We start from the raw sequence: 25,845 nt of genomic DNA, 5'->3' as shown, positions 1-25,845 counted from the left end.
GAGCACTTTATAGGTATTAATTCATGATTCTCAGAATGGTCCCATGAGGTAGGTATAAAGACCATTCTCATTTTACAGATGAGAAAACTGAGACCCACATAGATTAAATAACTTCCTCAGTGTCACATGATGAGGTACTGGAAGAACTAGGATTTGAACTCAGGTGAGTTAGCTTAACCACAATGTCCTATTACCCTTCAGACATTAAGTGCAACTGAGAAAGCTTATTGGGGAAGGTAGGGTTTGTGTTGACCCTTCAGGAGCAGGAAGAACTTCAGTCACTAGATATGGGGACGGAAATAATTTGAACAAGGGGACCGTGCAGGGATTGTTTGGGGAGAAGCAGGCGGTGGGTGTCATTGGACTATAGGGTGTGCCGCTGGCCTCTAGGGGGAGCAGAAGACATATTTCCCTCCTGACTTGGACCTGCTGCACACCAAAATGGTCACAGCCAAGAAAAATCACCCCTCCAAAGAGGATGGGTTTTACTTAAACCCAAGGCACCAATTAGGACACATTTTCTAGAATTGAAACCTTGGATGAAAATAAAGCTGACAGCACTACTGGGCCTGATTTTCTTGTCTATGGACCTCCTTTCATCATGGATGGGGTAGATCATACATTTCTAATCTGAGGAGGAGAGGAGGTAGATTTGAGGTGAAACAGAGAGGAAAATCAGAAGGACATTATGCCACTGTAGTCTTGATATTCCTGGTGGAATGAAAGACAAGTTCATTGACAGAGAAATGGGTCTGCGCAGTAGTTAGGAAATAGTTGCTATGGTGAATTTCTAGGGCATTCTTAGAAAATAGGGTACAAATCCATTAATGTCCAGCTAAAATAACATAAATATGAAACATGTCAAATTAGCATGGTGATATTATTTTCTTCAGGAAATCCTAGTGGCTCAGGCTAGGGAACCAACCAATCAACCAACAAATCACTTGAAAAATAATACCAGTGTTGAAGCTGAGCAGGGGTCAGTGCCAGAGGTTAATGAAAGGTATAAAGATTTGGTGATAGAGTTGGTTAAGTGGAGACCTAAGGAATGCCAGCTAAGGTTTTTAGGGCAAGAGCAGAAACTGGGGATAATAAGGAGATACGGAAGAACCAGAGGTCATGGTGAGGCACTAAATAAGCAGGAGTGAGTTGAGGGTTAGGCAGAACAAGAAGCCAATTCTGAGTGCCAAGTAGTGAGGAAGTCTAAGGGGTTACCATGCCAAGGTGATGGGGTCAGTGGAATTGATGAGGTTGGGAAATTGGGATATCAGGTGTTAGAAAGGTCATCAACACAGATATTGGTTGTCTTGGATGTTAGGAAATGTCAGAGAGAAATCATGGTCCTGGCGGTGGTGTGTCCTGAAGAAAGGTGAAGAGTGTCTTGTAGGGTCTGCACACGGTGCCTTTGAAGGTATGAAATGGGGCAATCTACATGCTAAGTGTCTGATGACAGCAGGGAAATGGTGCAGAGACAGATGGGTAGAGAGGATAAGAGAAAGCCAACCTTATCTCTTGCTCTGTCATATGATGGTGAAAAGAAGAGGATGCTATGTGAAAGTGTAGAAGTAGAACATAAATTTCAGCAAGCAAGGGCTACTGATCAAAGATTATGGAGTGAGGCCAGGCTATAGCTGAAGTGGGAGCCCAGCTCAGGGTGCATTGGCTGTGCTGGGAGCATGCATTCCTGTCTCTTGTCTACCTTCATGACCTACATGTTTGGCAGGCAGGAGTGGGGTGGAGTAAAGAAGAAATATTACTATCTTTTTTTCTTGTGTTTTTTCTTTCTCCCTAAAACTTGTAATTTTCTCTGCTCCTCAATGCATGCCATAATAATTTATAATTTCATCTTGTACCACATTGGATGCCCTAATCACCACGATGTATTCCCACATGTTATTCTGTTACTATTTCAGAGGAAGCTGCCAGTATCACTTTAATTTCACTCTCCTGTAAGGCAGTTTTTACAGTCTAGCCACACTGCTATGCAACCATCCGCAACTAATAAAAATCAGATAAGAGAGGCAGCTTGAACAAAGCATGATAGTGTGCCATATGCTACAGACACTCCTGAATTCCAGGAGACTTTACAACTTGGAATTTCAAGTTTTTGGACTCTTAAGATTTTGGAAATGTGTTCCTCAGGAAAAAAAAATGTTAATGTTGTCCATGAATCAGCATAGAGAGGCAGCTAAAAACATGGGTAAAAGAATCAGACAGACTTGTGGTCAAGCAGTTCAGTTGGCAGCCAGGGAGCCTTGGGCAAGCCTCATGCCTTTTCTATGTCTTGGGTTTCTCATCTTCACATGGAGATAGTATCTGCTTCACAATGTTGTTCAGGGGACTAAATGAGATAATGCATGCAAAGAACTCCACATAGCAATTGCTCAGTAAATGTCACTACATTAAAAAAAAAAAAAAAAAAAAAAAAAAAACTTAATTATTTTTCTTATTTTGTTTTGTGAGTTTCTCCAGGAAAGTTGTTGGTAAATTGAAGTTTCTGAAGTTCAATTTGTTCAATAAATTGAACCTATATATATGTTTTCCTCTCCTAAGGAGCATTAAAATAAGAATAGTTCATTTTTAATTTTTTTTCCTTACCAAAAGTTCAGGAGGGTAACTGAGATAATGAATGTTATTTTACAGGTAAGTAATTAAAGATAGTGAAAAAGTGGTAAATGAACTCCAAAGCTGTTATTTCCACTCTGCCTGTTCCCTACCTCCCTTACCAACTTCCTCACCACCACTCTGCTGCCTGCTTTTCAATTGCTGTCATGGCAGGCCTCCACTTACATATTTTAACACATAACTCTTTTTTCTTTCTTTTTTCTTTTCTTTTCTTTTCTTTTTTTTTTTTTTAGACAGAGTCTCAAACTCTGTTGCCTAAGCTGGAGTGCACTGGCGTGATCTCAGCTCACTGCAACCTCCACCTCCTGGGTTCAAGCAATTCTCCTGCCTCAGCCTCCCAAGTAGCCGATACTACAGGCGTGTGCCACAATGCCCAGCTAATTTTTTGTATTTTTAGTAGAGACAGGGTTTCACTATGATCGATGGTCCTGATCTCCTGACCTCATGATCCACTCACCTCGGCCTCTCAAAGTGCTGGGATTACAGGCATGAGCCACTGCATCCGGCCCACATAACTCTTATATGAAACATACATATTTATGTGTAAACATACATTCTATTATGTACACTGAAAATACCGATGAATGCTACATGCATATTAGCTTTGACTATAATGAAGCCACAATATGAACTCTTTATAGTAAGCTTATTATTCATAATTGATTGAGGTGTACAAACTGCCATTTTTAAATCAAAGTTATTTCATGTTTTATCCTTGCCAATTTTAGATTATACACAAGAAAAAATAGTTGAATGCTTAAAAAAAGAGCTACAGCTCTTCTACTTTTAATTAAGTCCAAATGCATTCCTAGCAAAGTGAACCAGGAGGTATTTCGGCTTAACTTCTGCAAGGAACACTCCTGAACTCTAAGCAGAAGGAATTATGGTAAAGTGGAGGACATAAATCCAAGTGAGGAAGCCTAAAAAAATGCATTTGTTAAGTGGGGAGACATTTCTTAAAACAGACTTTTCTTAGAACTGTATCTTGGTCTTCCACGTTCTACTGATCACTGCCGAAAACACCACTGAGTTCAGCCTGAGTTGCCTTACCCACAGATTAGAAATCTGTTGACATATGGAAAATAAAGATATCGGGACAAAATGAACAGAATCAGCATATCTTGGTGAAGTGCGGACGCCGCATACTTACTACTGCACTCAGGCATCTGGCAAGATCTTACAAGAGGGAGCCCTGGTAGATCCCTGCACATCATCTCACTGAGGGGGACGAGCCGGCCTTTGGCTGTCAGCCTTTGACACACCTGCTTTCTTCTCTGGATTCCAACACCACAACTGACAGAACACTGAAATGAGAGTTGTGCAACAGAGTCAAATGGAGCGTGAGCAGGCAGACCCAGCCAACAACAGCAAAGTCTCCAAGGGTGAAACAAGAGGAAATTTTCAGTATGGATGTGCCAAGAATAAAGCCATTTCCTAGGCTTGAACATCTTTTATGTCATGGAGAGTTTCTTCCTCCTCTCTTCCCCTTCCCTACCCTCCCTTCTCTTCCTTTCTTTCTTTCTTTCTCTTTTTCCTTCAGTCATGTCCTCTCTACTGCCCTCCCCCTCCCTCCATCTCACTCTTTCTTTTGGAGGTAGTAAGTAATTTCCAGTAATTTATTATTGTGGGATTTTTTTTGGCATTGCAATTAATATCTAATTTATTTTTTAGCCATTCATTCATACATGATTTTTATTTTATTTTTTATTTTCATTTTTAAAATTTGACCCTTTTAATGGTTTTATTGAGGTGTTATTGATATATAAAGAACATGTCTAATGTGTACAATGTGATGGGTTTGGGCTTAATGCAAACACCATGATGCCATTACCACAATCGGAGGAACAGACATATCTAACACTTACCGAAGTTCCCTTTTGTTTTTTGTTGCCTGTTTTGTTTTATTTATGATTAGAACACTTCACATAAGATTTACCTTCTTAATGTATTTTGAATTTCACACTACCTATTGTTAACTATGTTTTACCGCAGATCTCTAGAACTTATTCAGCTATAATTGAAACTTTATAGCCATTTAACAACTCCCCATTTTCCCCATTCCCCCAGTCTGGGAAAACCACTATTGTATTCTCTGCTTCTATGAGTTTGACAATTTTAGATACCTTATGTAATAGAATCATGCAACATTTCTTTTTCCCTAACTGGCTTATTTCACTTAGCATAATGTCCTCTAGGTTCATCCATCTTGCAACAAATGGCAGGCTTTCCTACTTTTTTAAGGCTGTAAAATATTTCATTGTATGTATATACAGTACCATATTTTCTTTATCCATTCATCTGCCTATGGGCATGTCCATTGTTTGTTTGCTTGTTTTTTGAGATGGATTCTTGCTCTGTCACCCAGGCTAGAGTGCAGTGGCACGATCTCAGCTCACTGCAACCTCTGCCTCCCGGACTCAAGTGATTCTCCTGCCTCAGCCTCCCAAGTAGTTGGGATTATAGGCGCTCGCCACTGCACCTGGCTACTTTTTGTATTTTTAGTAGAGACGGGGTTTCATCATCTTGGCCAGGCTGGTCTCAAACTCCTGACCTCGTGATCCACCCACCTCGGCCTCCCAAAGTGCTGGGATTACAGATGTGAGACACCGCGCCTGGCCTTTTTAAAATTATTATACTTTAAGTTCTGGGATACATGTGTAGAACGTGCAGGTTTGTTATATAGGTACACATGTGCCATGGTGGTTTGCTGCACCCATCAACCCGTCATCTACATTAGGTATTTCTTCTAATGCTATCCCTTCCCTAGCCCCCCACTCCCTGACAGGACCCAGTGTGTGATGTTCCCCTTCCTGTGTCCATGTGTTCTCATTGTTCAACTCCCACTTATGAGTGAGAACGAGTGGTTTTTGGTTTTCTGTTCCTGTGCTAGTTTGCCGACAATGATGGTCTCCCAGTTTCATCCATGTCCCTGCAAAGGACATGAACTCATCCTTTTTTATGGCTGCCTAGTATTCCATGGTATTCCACATTTTCTTTATCCAGTCTATTATTGATGGGCATTTGGGTTGGTTCCAAGTCTTTGCTATTGTGAACAGTGCTGCAATAAACATATGTGTGCATGTGTCATTATAGTGGAATGATTTCTAATCCTTTGGGTATATACTCAGTAATGGCATTGCTGGGTCAAATGGTGTTTCTGGTTCTAGATCCTTGAGGAATTGCCACACTGTCTTCCACAATGGTTGAACTAATTTACACTCCCACCAACAGTGTAAAAGCATTCCTATTTCTCCATATCCTCTCCAGCATCTGTTGTTTCCTGGTTTTTTAATGATCGCCATTCTAACTGGCATGAGATGGTATCTCATTGTGGTTTTGATTTGCTTTTCTCTAATGACCAGTGATGGTGAGCTTTTTTTCATATGTTTGTTGGCTGCATAAATGTCTCCTTTTGAGAACTATCTGTTCATATCCTTTGCCCACTTTTTGATGGGGTTGTTTTTTGTTTTTGTTTTTTTTTCTCGTAAATTTGTTTAAATTCCTTGTAAATTCTGGATATTAGCCCTTTGTCAGATGGATAGGTTACAAACATTTTCTCCCATTCTGTAGGTTGCCTGTTAGTCTGATGATAGTTTCTTTTGCTGTGCAGAAGCTCTTTAGTTTAATTAGATCCCATTTGTCAATTTTGGCTTTTGTTGCCATTGCTTTTGGTATTTTAGTCATGAAGTCTTTGCCCATGCATACATCCTGAATGGCCCTGCCTAGTTTTTCTTATAGGGCTTTTATGGTTTTAGGTCTTATGTTTAAGTCTTTAATACATTTTAAGTTAATTTTTGTATAAGGTATAAGGAAGGGGTCCAGTTTCAGTTTTCTGCATATGGATAGCCAGTTTTCCCAATACCATTTATTAAATAGGGAATTTTTCCCCATTGCTTGTTTCTGTCATGTTTGTCAAAGGTGGTTGTAGATGTGTGGCATGATTTCTGATTCTGATCTCTGTTCTGTTCCGTTGGTCTCTCTCTCTGTTTTGGTACCAGTACCATGCTGTTTTGGTTACTGTAGCCTTGCAGTATAGTTTGAAGTCAGGTAGCATGATGCCTCCAGCTTTGTTCTTTCTGCTTAGGATTGTCTTGGCTACATAGTCTCTTTTTTGGTTCCACATGAACTTTAAAGTAGTTTTCTCTAATTCTGTGAAGAAAGCCAAAGGTAGTTTGATGGAGATAACATTGAATTTATAAATTACTTTGGGCAGTATGGCCATTTTCACTATATTGATTCTTCCTATCCATGAGCATAGAATGTTTTTCCATTTGTTTGTGTCCTCTCTTATTTCCTTGAGCAGTGGTTTGTAGTTCTCCTTGAAGTGGTCCTTCACATCCTTGTAAGTTGTATTCCTAGGTACTTTACTCTCTTTGTAGCAATTGTGAATGTGAGTTCACTCATGATGTGGCTCTCTGTTTGCCTATTATTGGTGTATAGAAATGCTTGTGATTTTTGCACATTGATTTTGTATCCTGAGACTTTGCTGAAGTGGCTTATCAGTGTAAGGAGATTTTGGGCTGAGATGATGGGGTTTTCTAAATATACAATCCTGTCACCTGCAAACAGAGACAATTTGACTTCCTCTCTTCCTATTTGAATACACTTTATTACTTTCTCTTGCCTGGTTGTCCTGGTCAGAATTTCCAATACTGTGTTGAATAGGACTGGTGAGAGAGGGTATTCTTATCTTGTGCTGGTTTTAAAGGGAATGCTTTTGCCCATTCAGTATGATACTGGCTGTGGGTTTGTCATAAATAGCTCTTATTATTTTGAGATACATTTCATCAATACCTAGTTTATTGAGAGTTTTTAGCATGAAGGGGTGTTGAATTTTATCAAAGGCCTTTTCTGCATCTATTGAGATAATCATGTGGTTTTTGTCATTGGCTCTGTTTATGCAAGGAATTATGTTTATTGATTTGCTTATGTTGAACCAACCTTGCATCCCAGGGATGAAGCTGACTTGATCATGGTGGATAATCTTTTTGATGTGCTGCTGGATTCAATTTGCCAGTATTTTATTGGAGATTCTCACATCAATGTTTGTCAGGGATACTGGCCTGAAATTTTCTTTCTTTGTTGTTGTGTTTCTGCCAGGTTTTGGTATCAGGATGATGCTGGCCTCATAAAATGAGTTAGGGAGGAGTCCCTCTTTTTCTATTGTTTGGAATAGTTTCAGAAGGAATGGTACCAGCTCCTCTTTGTACCTCTGGTGGAATTTGGCTATGAATCTGTCTGGTCCTGGGCTTTTTGTAGTTTGTAGGCTATTAATTACTGTCTCAATTTCAGAACTTGTTATTGGTCTATTCAGGAATCTGACTTCTTCCTGGTTGTCTTGGGAGGGTGTATGTGTCCAGGAATTTATCCATTTCTTCTGAATTTTCTAGCTTATTTGCATAGAGGTGTTTATAGTATTCTCTGATGATAGTTTTGTATTTCTGTGGGATCAATGGTGATATCCCCTTTATCATTTTTTATTGTGTCTATTTGATTGTTCTCTTTTCTTCTTCATTGGTCTGGCTAGATTTGCAAATCTTTTCAAAAAACTAGCTCCAGGATTCATTGATTTTTTGAAGAGTTTTTCATGTCTCTATCTCTCTAAGTTCTGCTCTGACCTTAATTATTTCTTGTCTTCTGCTAGCTTTTGAATTTGTTTGCTCTTGCTTCTCTAGTTCTTTTAATTGTCATGTTAGGGTGTTGATTTTAGATCTTTTCTGCTTTCTCCTATAGGCATTTAGTGCCATAAATTTCCCTCTAAACACTGCTTTAGCTGCATCCCAGAGATTCTGGTACATTGTGTCTTTGTTCTTATTAGTTTCAAATAACTTATTTATTTCTGCCCTAATTTTGTTATTTACCCAGTAGTCATTCAGGAGCAGGTTCTTCAGTTTCCGTGTAGTTGTGCAGTTTTGAGAGTGTGTCTTAATCATGAGTTCTAATTTGATTGCACTGTGGTCTGAGAGACTATTTGTCATAATTTCCGTTCTTTTGTATTTGCAGAAGAGTGTTTTACTTCCAATTATGTGGTCAGTTTCAGAATAAGTGTGATGTGGTGCTGAGAAGAATGTGTGTTCTGTTGATTTAGGGTAGAGAGTTCTGTAGATGTCTATTAGGTCTACTTAGTCCAGAGCTCAGTTCAAATCCTGAATATCCTTGTTAATTTTCTGTCTTGTTGATCTGTCTAATGTTTACAGTAGGGTGTTAAAGTCTCCCACTGCTATTGTGTGGGAGTCCAAGTCTCTTTGTAGGTCTCTAAGAACTTGCTTTATGAATCTGGGTGCTCCTGTACTGAGTGCATATATATTTAGGACAGTTAGCTCTTCTTGTTGCATTGATCTCTTTATCATTATGTAATGATCTTCTTTGTCTTTTTTGATCTTTGTTGGTTTAAAGTCTGTTTTATCAGACTAGGATTGCAACCCCTGCTTTTTTTTGCTTTCTATTTGTTTGGTAAATATTCCTCCATTCCTTTATTTTGAGCCTATGTGTGTCTTTGCATGTGAGATGGGTCTCCTGAATATAGCACACCTATGGGTCTTAACTCTTGATCCAATTTGCCAGTCTGTGCCTTTTAATTGGGGCATTTAGCCCATTTACATTTAAGGTTAATATTGTTATGTGTGAATTTGATCCTGTCATTATGATGTTAGCTGGTTATTTTGCCTGTTAGTTGATGCAGTTTCTTCATAGTGTCAATGGTCTTTACAATTTGGTATGTTTTTGCAGTAGCTGGTACTGGTTTTTCCTTTCCATGTTTAGTGCTTCCTTCAGGAGCTCTTATAAGGCAGGCCTGCTGGTGACAAAATCTCTCAGCATTTGCTTGTCTGTAAAGGATTTTATTTCTCCTTCACTTATGAAACTTAGGTTGGCTGGATATGAAATTCTGGGTTGAAAATTCTTTTCTTTAAGAATGTTGAATATTGGCCCCAGTCTCTTCTGGCTTGTAGGGTTTCTGCAGAGAGATCCACTGTTAGTCTGATGGGATTCCCTTTGTGGGTAACCCAACCTTTCTCTCTGGCTGCCCTTAACATTTTTTCCTTCATTTCAACTATGGTGAATCTGAAGATTGTGTGTCTTGGGGTTGTTCTTCTCGAGGAGTATCTTTGTGGTATTCTCTGTATTTCCTGAATTTGAATGTTGGCCTTTCTTGCTAGGTTGGAGAAGTTCTCCTTTATAATATCCTGAAGAGTGTTTTTCAACTTGGTTCCATTCTCCCCATCACTTTCAGGTACACCAAACAAACATAGGTTTGGTCTTTTCACATTGTCCCATATTTCTTGGAGGCTTTGTTTGTTCCTTTTCATTCTTTTTTCTCTAATCTTGACTTCACACTTATTTCATTATGTTCATCTTCAATCTCTGATATCCTTGTTCTGCTTGATCAATTTGGCTATTGATACTTGCGTATGCTTCATGAAGTTCTCGTGCTGTGTTTTTCAGCTCCATTAGGTCATTTACGTTCTTCTCTAAACTGATCATTCTAGTTAGCAATTCCTCTAACCTTTTTTCAAGGTCCTTAGCTTCCTTGCATTGGGTTAGAACATGCTCCTTTAACTCGGAGGAGTTTGTTATTACCCACCTTCTGAAGCCTACTTCTGTTAATTCGTCAAATTCATTCTTTGTCCAGTTTTGTTCCCTTGCTGGCAAGGAGTTGTGATCCTTTGCAGGAGAAAACACATTCTGGTTTTTGGCATTTTCAGCCTTTTTGCGCTGGTTTTTCCATGTCTTCGTGGATTTATCTACCTCTAGTCTTTGATGGTCTTTTGATGACCTTCAGGTGGGGTTTCTGGGGTTTCTGTGTGGACATACTTTTTGTTGATGTTGGTGTTATTCTTTTCTGTTTGTCAATTTTCCTTCTAATAGTCAGGCCCCTCTGCTGCAGGTCTGCTGGAGTTTGCTGGAGGTCTACTCCAGGCCTGATTTTCCAGAGTATCACCAGCAGATGCTGCAAAACAGCAAAGATTGCTGCCTGTTCCTTTCTCTGGAAGCTTCGTCCCAGAGGGGCACCTGCCAGATGCCAGCCAGAACTGTCCTATATGAGGTGTCTGTTTGCCCCTACTGGGAGGTGTCTCCCCATCAGGAGGCACAGGGGTCAGGGACCCACTTGAGGAGGTAGTCTATTCCTTAGTAGAGCTCAAGCGCTGTGCTGGGAGATCTGCTGCTCTCTTCAGAGCCAGCAGGCAGGAACATTTAAGTCTGCTGAAGCTGCACCCACAGCTGCCCCTTCCCCCAGGTGCTCTGTCCCAGGGAGATGAGAGTTTTATCTATAAGCCCCTGACTGGGGCTGCTGTCTTTCTTTCAGAGATGTCCTGCCCAGAAAGGAGGAATCTAGAGAAGCAGTCTGACTACAGTGGCTTTGCCAAGCTGCAGTGGGCTCTGCCCAGTTTGAACTTCCCAGAGGCTTTGTTGACACTGTGAGGGGAAAGCCACCTACTCAAGCCTCAATAATGGTGGATACCCCTCCCCCCATCAAGCTGGAGCATCCCAGGTCAACTTCACACTGTTGTGCTGGCAGTGAGAATTTCAAGCCAGTGGATCTTAGCTTGCTGGGCTCCATGGGGGTGGCATCTGCTGAGCTAGACCACTTGGGTTCCTGGCTTCAGCCCCCTTTCCAGGGGAGTGAATGGTTCTGTCTCGCTGGTGTTCCAGGCACCACTGGGGTATGAAAAAAACCTCCTGCAGCTATCTTGGTGTCTGCCCAAATGGCTGTCCAGTTTTGTGCTTGAAACCCATGGGCCCTGGTGGTGTAGGCACCCGAGGGACTCTCCTGGTTTGCAGGTTGTGAAGACCATGGGAAAAGTGTAGCACCTCGGCCAGAGTGCACCATTCCTCACGGCACAGTCCCTCATGGCTTCCCTTGACTAGAGAAGGGAGTTCCCTGACCTCTTGTACTTCCTGGATGAGGAGATGGCCCATGCTGCTTCAGCTGGCCCTCCATGGGCTGCACCCACTGTATAACCAGTCCCAGTGAGATGAGCTGGTACCTCTGTTGGACATACAGAAATCACCCACCTTCTGTGTTGATCTCACTGGGAGCTACAGACCAGAGCTGTTCCTATTTGGCCATCTTGCCAGCCATGGCTGATTTTGATTTTTAAATACTCATTACAAAGTATCCAAGAAATACAAACGTATAAAAAGGAAAGTTTTAAAAAAATCACCCAAACTGCCATATATAAAGTAACATGAATAGTGATAATCAGTGTGTATACATGCAATTTCAAATTAAAAATGTAATGCAATTTTATGAGGTATATTAGAAAAAAAGAAATTAAAGTAAAATTAGAGTTGTTGAACGTTTGATATTTTTTAAACCATGATTAATTCCCAAAAGAACACTCCAAAGTTAATAAAGAAGATTAAATAAACCAATAAGAGATTTGGATAGTTATTTTTAATGACATTTTGACTTAGGAGAGTATTTATTGACTTGCTACTAAGAAGGATGAGGAAATAAGCACATTTACATTTCCTCTACTGTATTAGTCCAATCTCATGTTGTTAATAAAGACATACCCAAGACTGGGTAAGTTATAAAGGAAAGAGGTTTAATAGACTCACAGTTCCATGTAGCTGGGGAAGTCTCACAATCATGGCAGAAGATGAAGGAAGGGCAAAGGGGCATCTTACATGGCAGCAAGCAAGACAGAATGAGAGCCAAGTGAAAAGGGAAACCCCTTATAAAATCATCAGATCTCATGACACTTATTTACCACCATAAGAACAGTATGAGGGAAACTGCCCCCATGATTCAATTATCTCCAACTGGGTCCCTCCCACAACCCATGTGAATTATGGGAGCTACAATTCAAGATGAGATTTGGGTGGGGACACAGCCAAACTATATCATCTAGCTCATCTCTCCAAATTTTAGTTAGTTTTCATTTTATTATTTAATGTCAAGATTTCTGATATTTATGTTATGTTCTAGAATACAATTGTTAGTTGATTAGTCTTAATCCTACACAAATGAATTCATTACTCATCTCCCACCTTTTTTACCAGGATCTATGCATTCCTGGATTCTCTGTTTTGAGTCATCTCTGTATCTCATCTTGGCCCTACAGCTTTTTCAAGGGCTTATCAGACAGTATTCTCTGACTGCCTCTCTGTTGTCTCTCTACATGAAGAACACAGGATGAAGAGGAAATCCTTGAGTCATGCTTGCTTTTCCTTAGAATTGTGTAGATCCTGCTCCATTGTCCTCTTGCATTGAATGCTCCTATGAAGATGAGAATTTTTAGTTTATTTGGTTGACTTTCTGTTCAAAGGGGGTTTTGCTTTATGAAGTTCAGCATCTTACACAGGGTTAGTGGTATATGCTGTGCTATTATGACTTGCAGATAAAAGCTTTTATTAAAGGGAATTACTTCCCCTTATTTTGTCTCTGAATACTTTTCTGTTCCATGTGTTTTGTTCTTCTCAACAAATACCAATTATGCTTATGTTTGATCTCCTTTGTCTGTCTTCCATATCCATTATGGCCACTAAAAACCAATTTTATATCCTTGTTCTTTTCCATATAATTTTATATGACTTATTCCAGTCTGTATCCCATCTCTCTTTATTTCCAGTCATTTCCTTTATTTTCATCAGTTGTTGCTTGTAAGTTTTGTGTTTGCTATTTTTGTATCTGCCATTTAAAAAATTTTTCTCTTTTTTCTTGATTGTTCCAGTTGTCTTTCCATCTCCTTCTGTTGTCTTATAGTCTCTTTTTTTGAACTCAAACCTCACTTTAAAGCCACTTTTTCCCCAGACTTCAAGACTGTAACTTCCTTGGAAGTACAGAACCTATCTGTCTGAACTTTTCTCTGGGGAAAATCTTTGTTATGTTATCCATGTGATTCTTGCTTTATGCTCCATTCCCCATCCCATGACTTCCTCCCTCCCTTTCAATTTTTCCCCCTAGTTTTAGTGCATAGATTTTATGCTGGTGCTTTGAATACAGCTGGCTGTTTGTGAGTCACATGGGTGGGAGAAACGAGCTAGGGAACTTTACATCCATTTGTTGTCTTCAACATTCTGTCACCAAAACTCTCACTTCCTCTACCCACATCTCCCTTCAGATTTTGGAATTTGAATAGTTGATGAGACAAATAAAAGAGCCTCTTAAATAACTGGCTTACTGTGTAATAATCCAGCAACTGCTGCCCCCCACCCCTTCCTTCACACCACTTCATCTCTGGCAGCCTTCCTTGGCAAGGAGTCATAAAAATATGCTTTCTCCCTCAGCTCTGTCTCCCATCACAGTTCTGCAAGGGACATCCTCAGTTTTTTTTCTGAGGTACTTTGTGGTCCAGGATCTAGTCTGTCATCAAAGAACTAGAAAAGGCCTTTCAGGACTGCCACATTAACTCCTAGGGAAATCTATATCCTGCTCGGTGCCTGAGGAAATGTTTGTCAGCTCTCAGCCTTCCCTCTCATTCTGGTCCAGATTTTATGGTCTTTGCCAGGTGTGTTTCATAATTTATAGTTTGGGATTGTGGCCATTTCATTGTTCAATGAAGACACAGTGTTCCTTCTCTTTCTTTTAGTGGGTTTTTCGTTGGGTTTCAAAGGAGGAAAATGGAATTTTTAAAAATGCTTTCAATGACATCTTTTAACAGAAAGCCCTGATTATTATTATTTTTCAGTATAGACAAAATGTTTTCATAAGCTTTTGAATAAATATTTCTAAATTACCATTACCATACTATCACTCTTTTAACTAGTCAAAACATCACCTAGGAGTTTCTCCCATAATAAAAATGAATGTCAGCTTTTTATTAAACTACTATGTGAGTTACTTTTGTTCATATAAAAGTGGTTAAATAACTGCCAATTGCTACTCATAAGACATTTCTAATGATACATATTTGACTTTTTCTCCCCATCCTTAATAGAAGGATGGTTTGTAAACCCTTTTTTTCTGGAGGAAAGTCTTCTGTGACTGTGTGTCTGCTAAGTTAAAGTAAGCACGCCATCAGAGAATGTCCACAACTCACAGAGAGAGGAGAGGTCATTATCAGTGCCACTAATTATCATTCACAAAGCAGCAACTTTATGCCAAAGCTTCTCATGGTTTCTTCTATAGACATCTGGTAGATTCCTCAGGAATCGCTCATGGGAACAATATACATTGAGTTCTTGCATCTTCAGAACCATTTGTCTGTGGCTTTTAAATCTGAAAGTCAGTTTGGCAGGATATAAAATCTTTGGCTCATACTTTCTTTCCTTCAGTATCTTAAATATTTGCTCCACTGTTTTCTAGTATGAAGTGGTATTGTTGAAAAGTCTAGCTTCAGTTTGATTTTCTTTCCCTAATAAGTGACTTGATTCTTTTGCATAGATGCACAAATATATTTTTATCTTTTAGTAGAATATGTCCTTTTTTTGAGATGGATTCTTGCTCTGTTAGCACAATCTCAGCTCATTGCAAACTCTGCCTACTGGGTTCAAGCGATTCTCCTGCCTCAATCTCCCGAGTAGCTGAGATTACAGGAGTGTGCCACTACACCTGGCTAATTTTTGTATTTTTTAGTACAGACAAGGTTTCACCGTGTTGGCCAGGCTGGTCTTGAACTCCTGGTCTCAAGTGATTCACCCACCTTGGCCTCCCAAAGTGCTGGGATTACAGGCGTGAGCCACTGCACCCAGCCGAGTATGTCTTGATATTGACCATTCTGGGTGAGTTTTCCCAGGTATATAGAATGCCCTTTCAATATGGCAATTTGAGTCATTTATAGTTTTGTTCTGTTATGATTTTTGGTGGTTTTCTTTTCCTGGGACTCTGTATTCATTGAATTTTATTTCCTTGTCTTTTATAAATATTATTTGCACTTGAATCTTTCTTTATTTCTCTTTGATTCTTTTCATTTTCCTCCTTTGATTTTGTTTATTACATTTTCTCTGCCCAGTCATTCTTGAGTTTCTTCTAGTGTTTAGTCTACATTCTGAGAAATTTACCCTTAGTTTAAAAAATTCTTTTCTAAACCATCAGCTATCATTTTACATTCTCCTTTTATTCATCTCATTTCTTGAATTTTCTATTTCTGTTTTGTTTCTACAGTTTTCTTTTTGTTTCTCTTAGCTCATTTTGTAACACTGAGTACATTTTCATCTGTTTAAAGGCCAAATTTTTTGCTATTGATACTTTTATTTTACTGTATCTTTTTGGAGGGTTTGCAGATGCTCCTATTAAATGAATTAGATTGTTTTCTGTACTTTTAGGGAAGGAAGTATAAGCAGGAGGGAATATTTAAGGAGAGTTATCTTCACTGTTTTAAGAGCTTCCTTCTCTGGTGTTAAAAAGAAGTATTATATGCAACAATTTGGCCACGATTCTGGGATTTTTATCTCTGGACTCCCCAACTCCCAAGGATCTGAACATCCCTTTCCTTTACCTCTCCACTTGGATTATAATTCTGACAACTTTTCTTTGGCACTTCTTAAGCCCTTTAGTGGTTCTGCATGATCTTTCTTGCATCCCATCACACTCTGGAACCTGGAGTCTTTCCTCAATTTGGCTGACTGGTGGGTCTCAGACCTATTTGTTGAGGGTTCTACTCAGAGTAGGATCATTTTCTTGTCATGCTATTTATTGCTGACATCTGTGTTCTACAACTCTTAGCCCTGTCTCTTCTCTTTTTTATTGCTGCCCAGCTGCTAATTTTGCCATTTCTGAACAGTGTCTGCACTGTGTGGTTTGGCCTCACCTACTTATATTACTTTTGTTAAAATTACCTCTGTTGTTTTTTCTTTCCTTTTGCATTCCTAATTGCTCTGCTTTTTGTTTTTTAATGAGGGATTTAGGAATAATAACTATGCTACTATCATGACTTAGGTTCACTAGAAGCCTTCAAATAATTTTTAAAGGGACTACTGTCAATAATATACTTTTAGATATCACGGTCATCATCTTCCATGGTTTCAACTACCACATATGTGTTAATGATTCACACAATTATAACTTTAATGCAGATCTCTTCTGAGCTATAACTCTTTACTGATACCTTTATAGACTCTCAAACTACACGTATGTCTAAAATAAGCCATTTTTCTCTCCCTTTCAAGTCACTTTCTGAATATGCTTCTTCTTTCTAATTAATTTTAAAATTAATGTCATCTCTTTCATTAGCTTCCCAGGACAGAAATATAAAACACTCCCCTTTTTTGCTCATGTCCTGTCAATTCAATTGCTAAATATGTCAGTTAAATCTCCTAAATATTGTTCAAAACCACTTACTATTCTCTATCCCAACTGCTTCTTCATTCTCTATCGTTGATTTTATTCCAATCACCATCTAACAAGGTTTTTCAAGCTTCAATTCCTTCTTCCTCTAATACCTTATCCATACTGCAGCCAGAATTATATGTCTAAAACCTTATATTTTACTTTCCCATTCAAACACCTTCCAACATGCTCTCAATGCTGTAGGGATAAATCCAATACCCCAAAGCCTTCACAATCCAGCTGTAATCTCTCCTTTCCATCTCCCCTACCAGCACTTCCTCAATGCATCCTATTCTCAAGCCACACAAGACTGATAAACTGTCCCAAATCTGTGCCTTTATATACACTCCTGTCACTCCTAAAACACCCCTCTGTCTCATTTCCACACAGTTTGCACTCATCTTTTAAGAGGCACCTCCAAAGCTGCATCTTATGCAACAGTTCCCAGGGACCCAGGCAGACTTAGATGTTTCCCCTCAATTTTCACATAGCTCTGTAGACAGAGCACCTTTATTGGGCTTTTTTTTACATGGCTGTAAACATCGTTTCTTCTGACTGCCTTATTAAACTGTGAGCTCACTGAAAACTATGCTTAGTTGTCCCTGATTCCCGGTGCCTAGGGTAATCAACTTAGCAATGCTTAGTAAATGTTGATTAAATGAGTTTGTAAGGCTATGGAAATCGGCCTATTCAGAGTAGAAGCTTTTATAAATCTCTATACTTCGGCCAAAAAGTATTTACCAAGCACCAAGTGGTATACAAATGTGCAGAAATGGTTCTTCCCATCTGGCAGTTACTTTGGGTCAGGAAAATAAAGCGTATTCATGTTATGCATGTGTGTGTGTGCCTGTGTGGTATGTGTGTGTAATTTAAAACACACGGAACAGATAGAACTATATGAATTTGAATCCACTGGGCATATTTTGGATGGGTCAAAATATGAGTAAACTGTCAGATTCAGTCTAAAAAGACACTATTATTCCAGTAGAAGAGTGCTTATCAAGAAGGGCAGAGCAAGATGGCAGAATAGAAGGCTACATTGATCATCCCCCCACTCCCACTATCACGGGAAAACTAAATTTTAACAATTATTTGTGAACAAAAAAGCACCTTCATGAGAACTAAAAATTGAGTGAGCCATCACAGTACCTGTTTTTAACTTCATATCACTGAAAAAGGCACTGAAGAAGGCAGAAAAGACGGTCTTAAATCACCAACACCACCCCTTCCCTATTCCCTGGCAGTGGCTGCATGGTAGGGAAAGAGAATCTGCGCACTTCAGGGAGGGAGAACACAGCAACTGGGGGACTTTGCATTGAATTCAGTGCTGCCCTGTCACAGTGGGAAGCGAAACCGTGTTGAACTCAGCTGACACCCACAGAGGGAGCATTTGGACCAGCCCTAGCCAGAGGGGAAGTGCCTATTCCAGTGGCCAGAGCCTGAGTTTCAGCAAGTCTCGCTGCCATGGGCTAAAGTGCTATGGGGTCCTAACTGAACTTAAAAGGCAGTCTAGGAAGGACTCAGATTCTTAGGCAAGCCTGATGGTGTTCTGGGGTTACAGCCAGTGGACTGGGGCAGTGTGTGACCTAGTGAGACACCAGATGGGGCAGCTGGGGAAGTACTTGCACTACCCCTCCCTCAACCCCAAGCAGCGCAGCTTGTAGCAATGAAAGCAACTCCTTCCTTCTGCTTGAGGAGAGGAGAGACACCAGTCAAGAGGACTTTGTACTTCATCTTGCATCTTGGATACAAGCTCTGCCACAGATAGGGCACTGGGCAGAGTCGTGAAGCCCCCATGCCACGTCCTAGCTCCTGGGTGACATTTCTAGACACACCCTGGGCCAGAAGGGAACCCACTGCTTTGAAGAGAAAGACCAAGTCCTGGCAGGATTAATTATCTGCTAACTAAAGAGCCCTTGGACTCTGAATAACCAAAAGTGATATCCAGGTAGTATGCCATGGGCCTTGGGTGAAACTTTGAGACATGCTGGCTTCACGTAACAGCTCAGCACAGTGGATAGAGTACCTAGTGGGCTTCAGGGGTCCCTGAGTTCAGGCCTAGGCTTTTGGACAGCATTTCTGCACCTTCCCTGGGCCAGAGGTGGGAGCCTGCTACCCTGAAGGGTGAGTCCCAGGTTCGTCAGCATTCACAAGCTGACTGAAGAGCCCCTAGGCATTAAGTGATCAGCAATGATAGCCTGGCAGAACTCTTTGTGGACTGCTGGTGGTGATGGCCATGGGGAGAGCTCCTCTACCTGAGGAACGGGGAGGGAAGAGGGGGAAGGATTTTGTTGTATGGTTTGAGTGGCAGCTTAGCCACAGGGGAATAGAATACCAGGTAGATTTTTAAGGTTTGTGACTTAAATCCCTGGCTCCCAGAAAGCATCTCTGGACATGCCCAGGGCCTGAAAGAATTTGCCTCCCTGAAGGGAAGGACATAAGCCTCAATGGCTTCAACTCTTGCTGACTGTAGCCCTAGGGCCTTGAGTGAACATAGGCAGTAACCAGATAGTGATTGCAGTGGGTCTCGGGTGAAACCCAGTGCTATTCTGGCTTCAGGTCTGACCCAGGGCAGTTCCAGTGGTGGTGGCCATAGGGGTGCTTGCATCACCCTAATTCCAGCTCCAGGTGGCTCAGCAGAGAAAGAGAGAGAGACAGATAGAGAGACAGAGAGAGAGAGAGACAGAGACAGAGACAGAGGCAGAGAGATGGTGTTTGTTTGAGAGAAAGTAAAGGAAGAGAATAAGAGTCTTGCTGGTAATCCAGAGAATGCTTCCAGATCTTATACAAGATCACCAAGGTGATATCTCTACGAGTGTGTATGAAGTACAGTGTTACTGGGCTTGGGGCCCAAGTCCCTTTGAATATTTGGAAAGCCTTCCCAAGAAGGACAGGCACAGATTGTAAAGCCCAGATTGTGAAGACTACAATAAATACATAATTCTTCAATGCCCAGACACTGAAGGACATCTACAGGAAAACATGACTTCACCAAATGAACTACATCAGGCACCAGGGACCAATCCTGGAGTGACAGAGATACGTGACAGAGAATTCAAAATAGCTGTTTTGAGGAAACTCAGACAAATTCCAGACAATACAGAGAAGGAATCCAGAATTCTATCAAATAAATTTAACAAAGAGATTAGTTTTTAAAATCAAGCAGAAATTCTAGAGTTGAAAAATGCAATTGACATACTGAAGAATGTATTAGAGTTTCTTGGCAGCAAAGTTGATCAACCAGAAGAAAGAATTGGTGAGCCTGAAAACAGGGTATTTGAAAATATAGTCAGAGGAGACAAAAGAAAAAGCAATAAAAAATAATGAAGCATGCCTACAAGATTTAGAAAATAACCTCAAAGGGGCAAATCTAAGAGTTATTAGTCTTAAAGAGGAGGTAGAGAAAGAGATAGGGGTAGAAAAATTATTCAAAGGGATATCAGAGAACTTCCCAAACCTAGAGAAAGATATTAACATTCAAGTGCAAAAAGGTTATAGAACACCAAGCATACTTAATGCAAAGAAGACTACCTCAAGGAATTTAATAGTCAAACTCCCAAACATCAAGGGTAAAGACCCTAAAAGCAAAAAGAGAAAAGAAACGAATAACATACAATGCAATTCTAATACGTCTGGCAACAGACTTTTCAGTGGAAACCTTACAGGCCAGGAGAGAGTGGCATGACATATTTAAAGTGCTGAAGGAATGAAACCTATACCCTAGAATAGTATATCTAGTGAAAATATCCTTCAAGCATTGAGGAGAAATAAAGGTCTTCCCAGACGAACAAAAGCTGAGGGATTTTATTAACACTAGACCTGTCCTATAAGAAATGCTAAAGGGAGCGCTTTAGTCTGAAATAAAAGGATGTTAATAAGCAAGAAGAAATCATTTGAAGGTGCAAAACTCACTGGTAATAGTAAGTACACAGAAAATCACAGAATATTATAACACTGTGATTGTGGTATCAAAACTAATCTTAAATATAAAGTCTAAATGATGAACCAATCAAAAAATAATAAATGCAACAACTTTCACGCCAGGATAGTACAATAAAACATAAAGAGAAACAAAAAGTTAACAAGTGAGAGGACAAAGTAAAAGTGTAGAGTTTTCTTTAGTTTTCTTTTTGTGTTTGTTTACACAATGTGTTAAGTTGTCATCAGTTTAATATAATGGGATATAAGATAGTATGTGCAAGCCTCATGGTAATCTCAAATCAAAAACTACACAATGGATACACAAAAAATAAAAAGCAAGAAATTAACTCATACCACCGGAAAACAATCACCTGCACTAAAAGGAAAACAGGAAGGAAGAAAAAAAGAAAGAGAAGACTGAAAAACAAACAGAAAACAAGTAACAAAATGGCAGGAGTAAGTCCCTACTTATCAACAGTAACACTTAATGTAAATGGACTAAACTTTCCACACAAAAGGCATAGAAAGGCTGAATGGATGAAAAACCAAGAGCCACTGATCTGTCGCCTACCTACAAGAAGCACATTTCACCTGTAAAGACACAAAGAGACTGAAAATAAAGGGATGGAGCTAGATGTTCCATGCCAATGGAACCCCAAAAACAGTAATAGTGCTATATTTATATCAGACAAAACAGATTTCAAGGCAAAAACTGTAAGAAGAGGCAAATAATGTCATTATATAATTTATAGAGGGGTCAATTCAGAAATGGGACATAACAATATTTTTTTCTTTTTTTGAGGTGGAGTCTTGCTCTGTCGCCCAGGCTGGAGTGCAGTGGCATGACCTCGGCTCACTGCAACCACCACCTTCCAGGTTCAAGTGATTCTTCCACCTCAGGCTCCCAAGTAGCTGGCATTATAGGTGCTTGCCACCACACCTGGCAGGATATAACAATTGTAAACACATATGCACTAAACACTGGGGCACTCAGATATATAAAGCAAATATTATTAAAACCATATAGAGATATAGGCCTCAATACAATAATAGCTTGAGACTTCAACATCCCACTTTCAACACTGGACAGATCTTCCAGACAGAAAACCAACAAAGAACCATCCAATTTAATCTACATGATAGGCCAATAGATACTTACAGAAATTCCATTCAATGGCTGCAGAATACACATTCTTCTCTTCAGCACATGGATCATTCTCAAAAATAGACTGTATGTTTGGCCCTACAGAAGTCTTAAAACACTCAAAAAAACTGAAATGACACCAAACATCTTTTCTGACCACAATGGAATGAAATTAGAAATCAGTAATGAGAAATTTTGGAAAATGTACAAATACATAGAAATTAAACAATATGCTCCTGAATGACAAGTGGGTCAATAAAGAAATTAGGAAGGAAATTAAAAATTTCTTAAAACAAATGAAAATGGAAGCACGATGTACCAAAACCTATGAGATACAGTGAAAGCAACACTAAGAGGGACATTTATAGCTATAAATACCTACATCAAAAAAGAAGAAAAACTTCAAGTAAACAACCTAACAATGCATCTTAGCTACAAAATTAAGAGCAAAACAAACCCAAAATTAATAGAAGAAATACAATGCAAATGATCAATGAACCAAAAAGTTGGTTTTTTGAACAGATAAATAAAATTGACAAACCTCTTGCCAGACTAAGAAAAAGAAGAGAAGACCCCAATAAATTAAATCAGAGATGGAAAAGAAGACATTAGAACTGATACTGCATAAATTCAAAGGATCATTAGTGGCTACTATGAGCAATTAAATATCAATAAATTAGAAAATTTAGAAGAAATGGCTAAATTCCTAGTCACATACAACCTATCCAGATTGAACCATGAAAAATTCCAAAACCTGAACAGATCAATAACAAGTTAACAAGATCAAAGCCATAATAAAATGTCTCCCAGTAAAGAAAAGCATGAGACCCAATGACTTCACTGATGGTTTCTACCAGCATTTAAAGATCTAAGACCAATCCTACTCAAACTATTCTGAAAGACAGCGGAGGAGAGAATACTTCCAAACTCATTCTGTCAGGCCAGTATTAACCTGACACCAAAACCAGACAAAAACACATCAAAAAGAGAAAAAGAAAACTACAGGGCCTGATGAACACCGATGCAAAAATTCTCAACAAAATATTAGCAAAGTGATTTCAACAACACATTAAAACATCATTCATCATGACTAAGTGGGATTTATCCCAGGGATACAAGGATGGCTTAACACATGCAAATCAATCAATGTAATACATCATATCAACAGAATGAAGAACAAAACCATATGATATTTTTAATTAATGCCAAACAAGCATGTGATAAAATTCAACATCCTTTCATGAGAAAAATCCTAAGAAAGTGAGTAGAGAAGAAACATACCTCAACACAATGAAAGCCATATATGACAGACCCACAGCTAGTATCATAATGAATGGGGAAAAACTGAAGGCCTTTCCTGTAATATATGGAAAAAGACAAGCATGCTCACTTTCGCCACTGTTATTCAACATAGTACTAGTAGTCCTAGCTAGAGCAATCAGGCAGAAAGAAAAGAAAAGAAAAGAAAAGAAAAGAAAAGAAAAGAAAAGAAAGAGAAAGAGAGAGAGAGAGAGAGAGAAAGAAAGAAGAAAAGAAAGAAAGAAAGAAAGAAAGAAAGAAAGAAAGAAAGAAAGAAAGAAAGAAAGAAAGAAAGAAAGGAAGGAAGGAAGGAAGGAAGGAAGGAAGGAAGGAAGGAAGGAAGGAAGGAAGGAAGGAAGGAAGGAAGGGGAAGAAAAGGAAGAAAGAAAGGAAAGGAAGGGAAGGAAGGGAAGGAAGGGAAGGAAGGGAAGGAAGGAAGGAAGGAAGGAAGGAAGGAAGGAAGGAAGGAAGGAAGGAAGGAAGGAAGGAAAGAAGGAAGGAAGGAAGGAAGGAAGAAAGAAAGAAAGAGAGAGAGAGAGAGAGAGAGAGAGAGAGAAAGAAAGAAAGAAAGAAAGAAAGAAAGAAAGAAAGAAAGAAAGAAAGAAAGAAAGAAAGAGAAAGAGAAAGAAAGAAAGAAAGAATAAATCCACAATGGAAATGAAGAAGTCAAATTATCTTTGTTCCCAGATGATATGATCTTACATTTGGTAAAACCTAAACACTCCACCAAAAAACTATTAGAACTGATATATTCAGTGAAGTTGCAGGATACAAAATTAACATACAAATATCAGCAGCATTTCTATATGCCAACAGTGAACAATCAAAAAAAAAAAAAAAGAAATCAAGAAAGCAGTCCCATTTACAATAGCTACCAATAAAATTAAATACCGAGTAATTAACCAAACCAAAGAAGTGAGAGATCTATATAATGAAAACTATAAGACATTGATGACAGAAATTGAAGAGGACTATAAAAAATGGAAAGATATCCATACCACCCAAAGTGATCTACAGATTCAATGCAATCCCTATCAAAATATCAATGACATTCTTCACAGAAATAAAAAAATCCTAAAATTTATAAGGAACCACAAAAGACCCAGAATAGCCCAAGCTATCCTGACCAAAAAGAACAAAACTGGAGAAATCACATTATCTGACTTCAAATTATACTAGAGATAATAGGAACCAAAACAGCATGGTACTGGCATAAAAACAGACAAATAGACCAATGGAACAGAGTAGAGATCCCAGAGATAAATCCACACATCTACAGTGAACTCATTTTTGACAATGGTGCCAAGATCATACATTGGGGAAAGGACAATCTCTTCAACAAATGATGCTGGGAAAACTGGATATTCATATGCAGCAGAGTGAAACTACACTCCTATCTCTTACTATATACAAAAATCAAATCAAAATAGATTAAAGCCTTAAGTCTAAGACTTCAATTATGTGAAACTACTGTAAGAAAATGTTGGGGAAACTTTCCAGACATTGCTCTGGGCAAATATTTCTTGATTAATACCCCACGAGCACAGGCAAAGTAAAAATGGACAAATGGGATCACATCAAGTTAAAAGGCTTCTACACAGCAAAGAAAACAATCAACAAAGTGGACACAACCCACAGAATGGGAGAAAATATTTGAAGATTACCCATTTGACAAAGGTTTAAGAACCCGAATATATAAGGGGTTCAAACAACTCTATAGGAAAAAAAACTAATAATCCAGTTTAAAAATGGGAAAAGATCTGAATAGACATTTCTCAAAGAAGATATACAAAGGGCAAACAGGCATATGACAAGATGATCAACATCAATGATCACCAGAGAAATGTGAAACAGAACTATAACGAGATATCATCTCACTCCAGTTAAAATGGTTCTCATCAAAAAGACAGGCAATAACAAATGTTGGCGGGGATGTGGAGAAAAGGGAACCCTTGTACACTGTTGGTGGTAATGTTAATTAAAACAACTACTAGGGAGAACAGTTTGGAGGTTCCTCAAAAAACTAAAAATAGAGCTACCATATGATCTAGCAATCTCACTGCTAGGTATATACCAAAAAGAAAGGAAAATCAGATACTAAAGAGCTATCTATAATCCCATGTATACCGCAGCCATATTCACAATAGCCAAGATATGGAAACAACCTAAGTGTTCATCAGCAGACTAATGGATAAAGAAAGTGTGGTACATATACACAATGGAGTACTATTCAGCCATAAAAAAGAATGAGATCCTATCATTTGCAACAACATGGATGGAACTGAAGGTCATTATATTTATCAAGTTAAATAAGCCAGGCACAGAAAGACAAACATCACATGTTCTTACTTATTTGTGGGAGCTAAAAATTAAAACAATTGAACTCATGGAGATAGAGAGTAGAAGGATGGTTATCAGAGGCTGAGAAGGGTAGTCGGGGAGGGATGTGTGGATAGTTAATGAGTACAAAAAATAGTTAGAAAGAATGAATAAGACCTAGTATTTGCTAGCACAACAGGGAGACTATATCCAAAAACAATTCAATTGTATTTTTAAAAATAATTAATATAATTTGGATTGTTTATTATACAAAGGATAAATGCTTGAGGGGATGGATACCCCATTCTCCATGATGTGATTC

The 25,845-nt window shown here is 39.1% G+C and overlaps 1 protein-coding gene across 11 annotated transcripts in view; it reads right to left on the bottom strand.

Moving 5' to 3' along the window:
• Positions 1-25,845, bottom strand: part of ADAMTSL3 (ADAMTS like 3) — a 402,196-nt gene that overhangs the window by 65,045 nt on the left and 311,306 nt on the right. For all 11 annotated transcript variants that reach the window (XM_007990199.3, XM_007990200.3, XM_037987797.2 and 8 more), the window contains one exon: positions 3,776-3,929. In XM_007990199.3, the coding sequence (XP_007988390.3) occupies positions 3,776-3,929 (154 nt within the window). The remainder of the gene's footprint in view (positions 1-3,775; positions 3,930-25,845) is intronic.

Source organism: Chlorocebus sabaeus, chromosome 29, assembly GCF_047675955.1.
Source record: "Chlorocebus sabaeus isolate Y175 chromosome 29, mChlSab1.0.hap1, whole genome shotgun sequence".
Lineage (NCBI taxonomy): Eukaryota > Metazoa > Chordata > Mammalia > Primates > Cercopithecidae > Chlorocebus > Chlorocebus sabaeus.
Note: the sequence above shows the minus strand (reverse complement) of the source record. Positions and strands in the feature narration are given on the sequence as shown.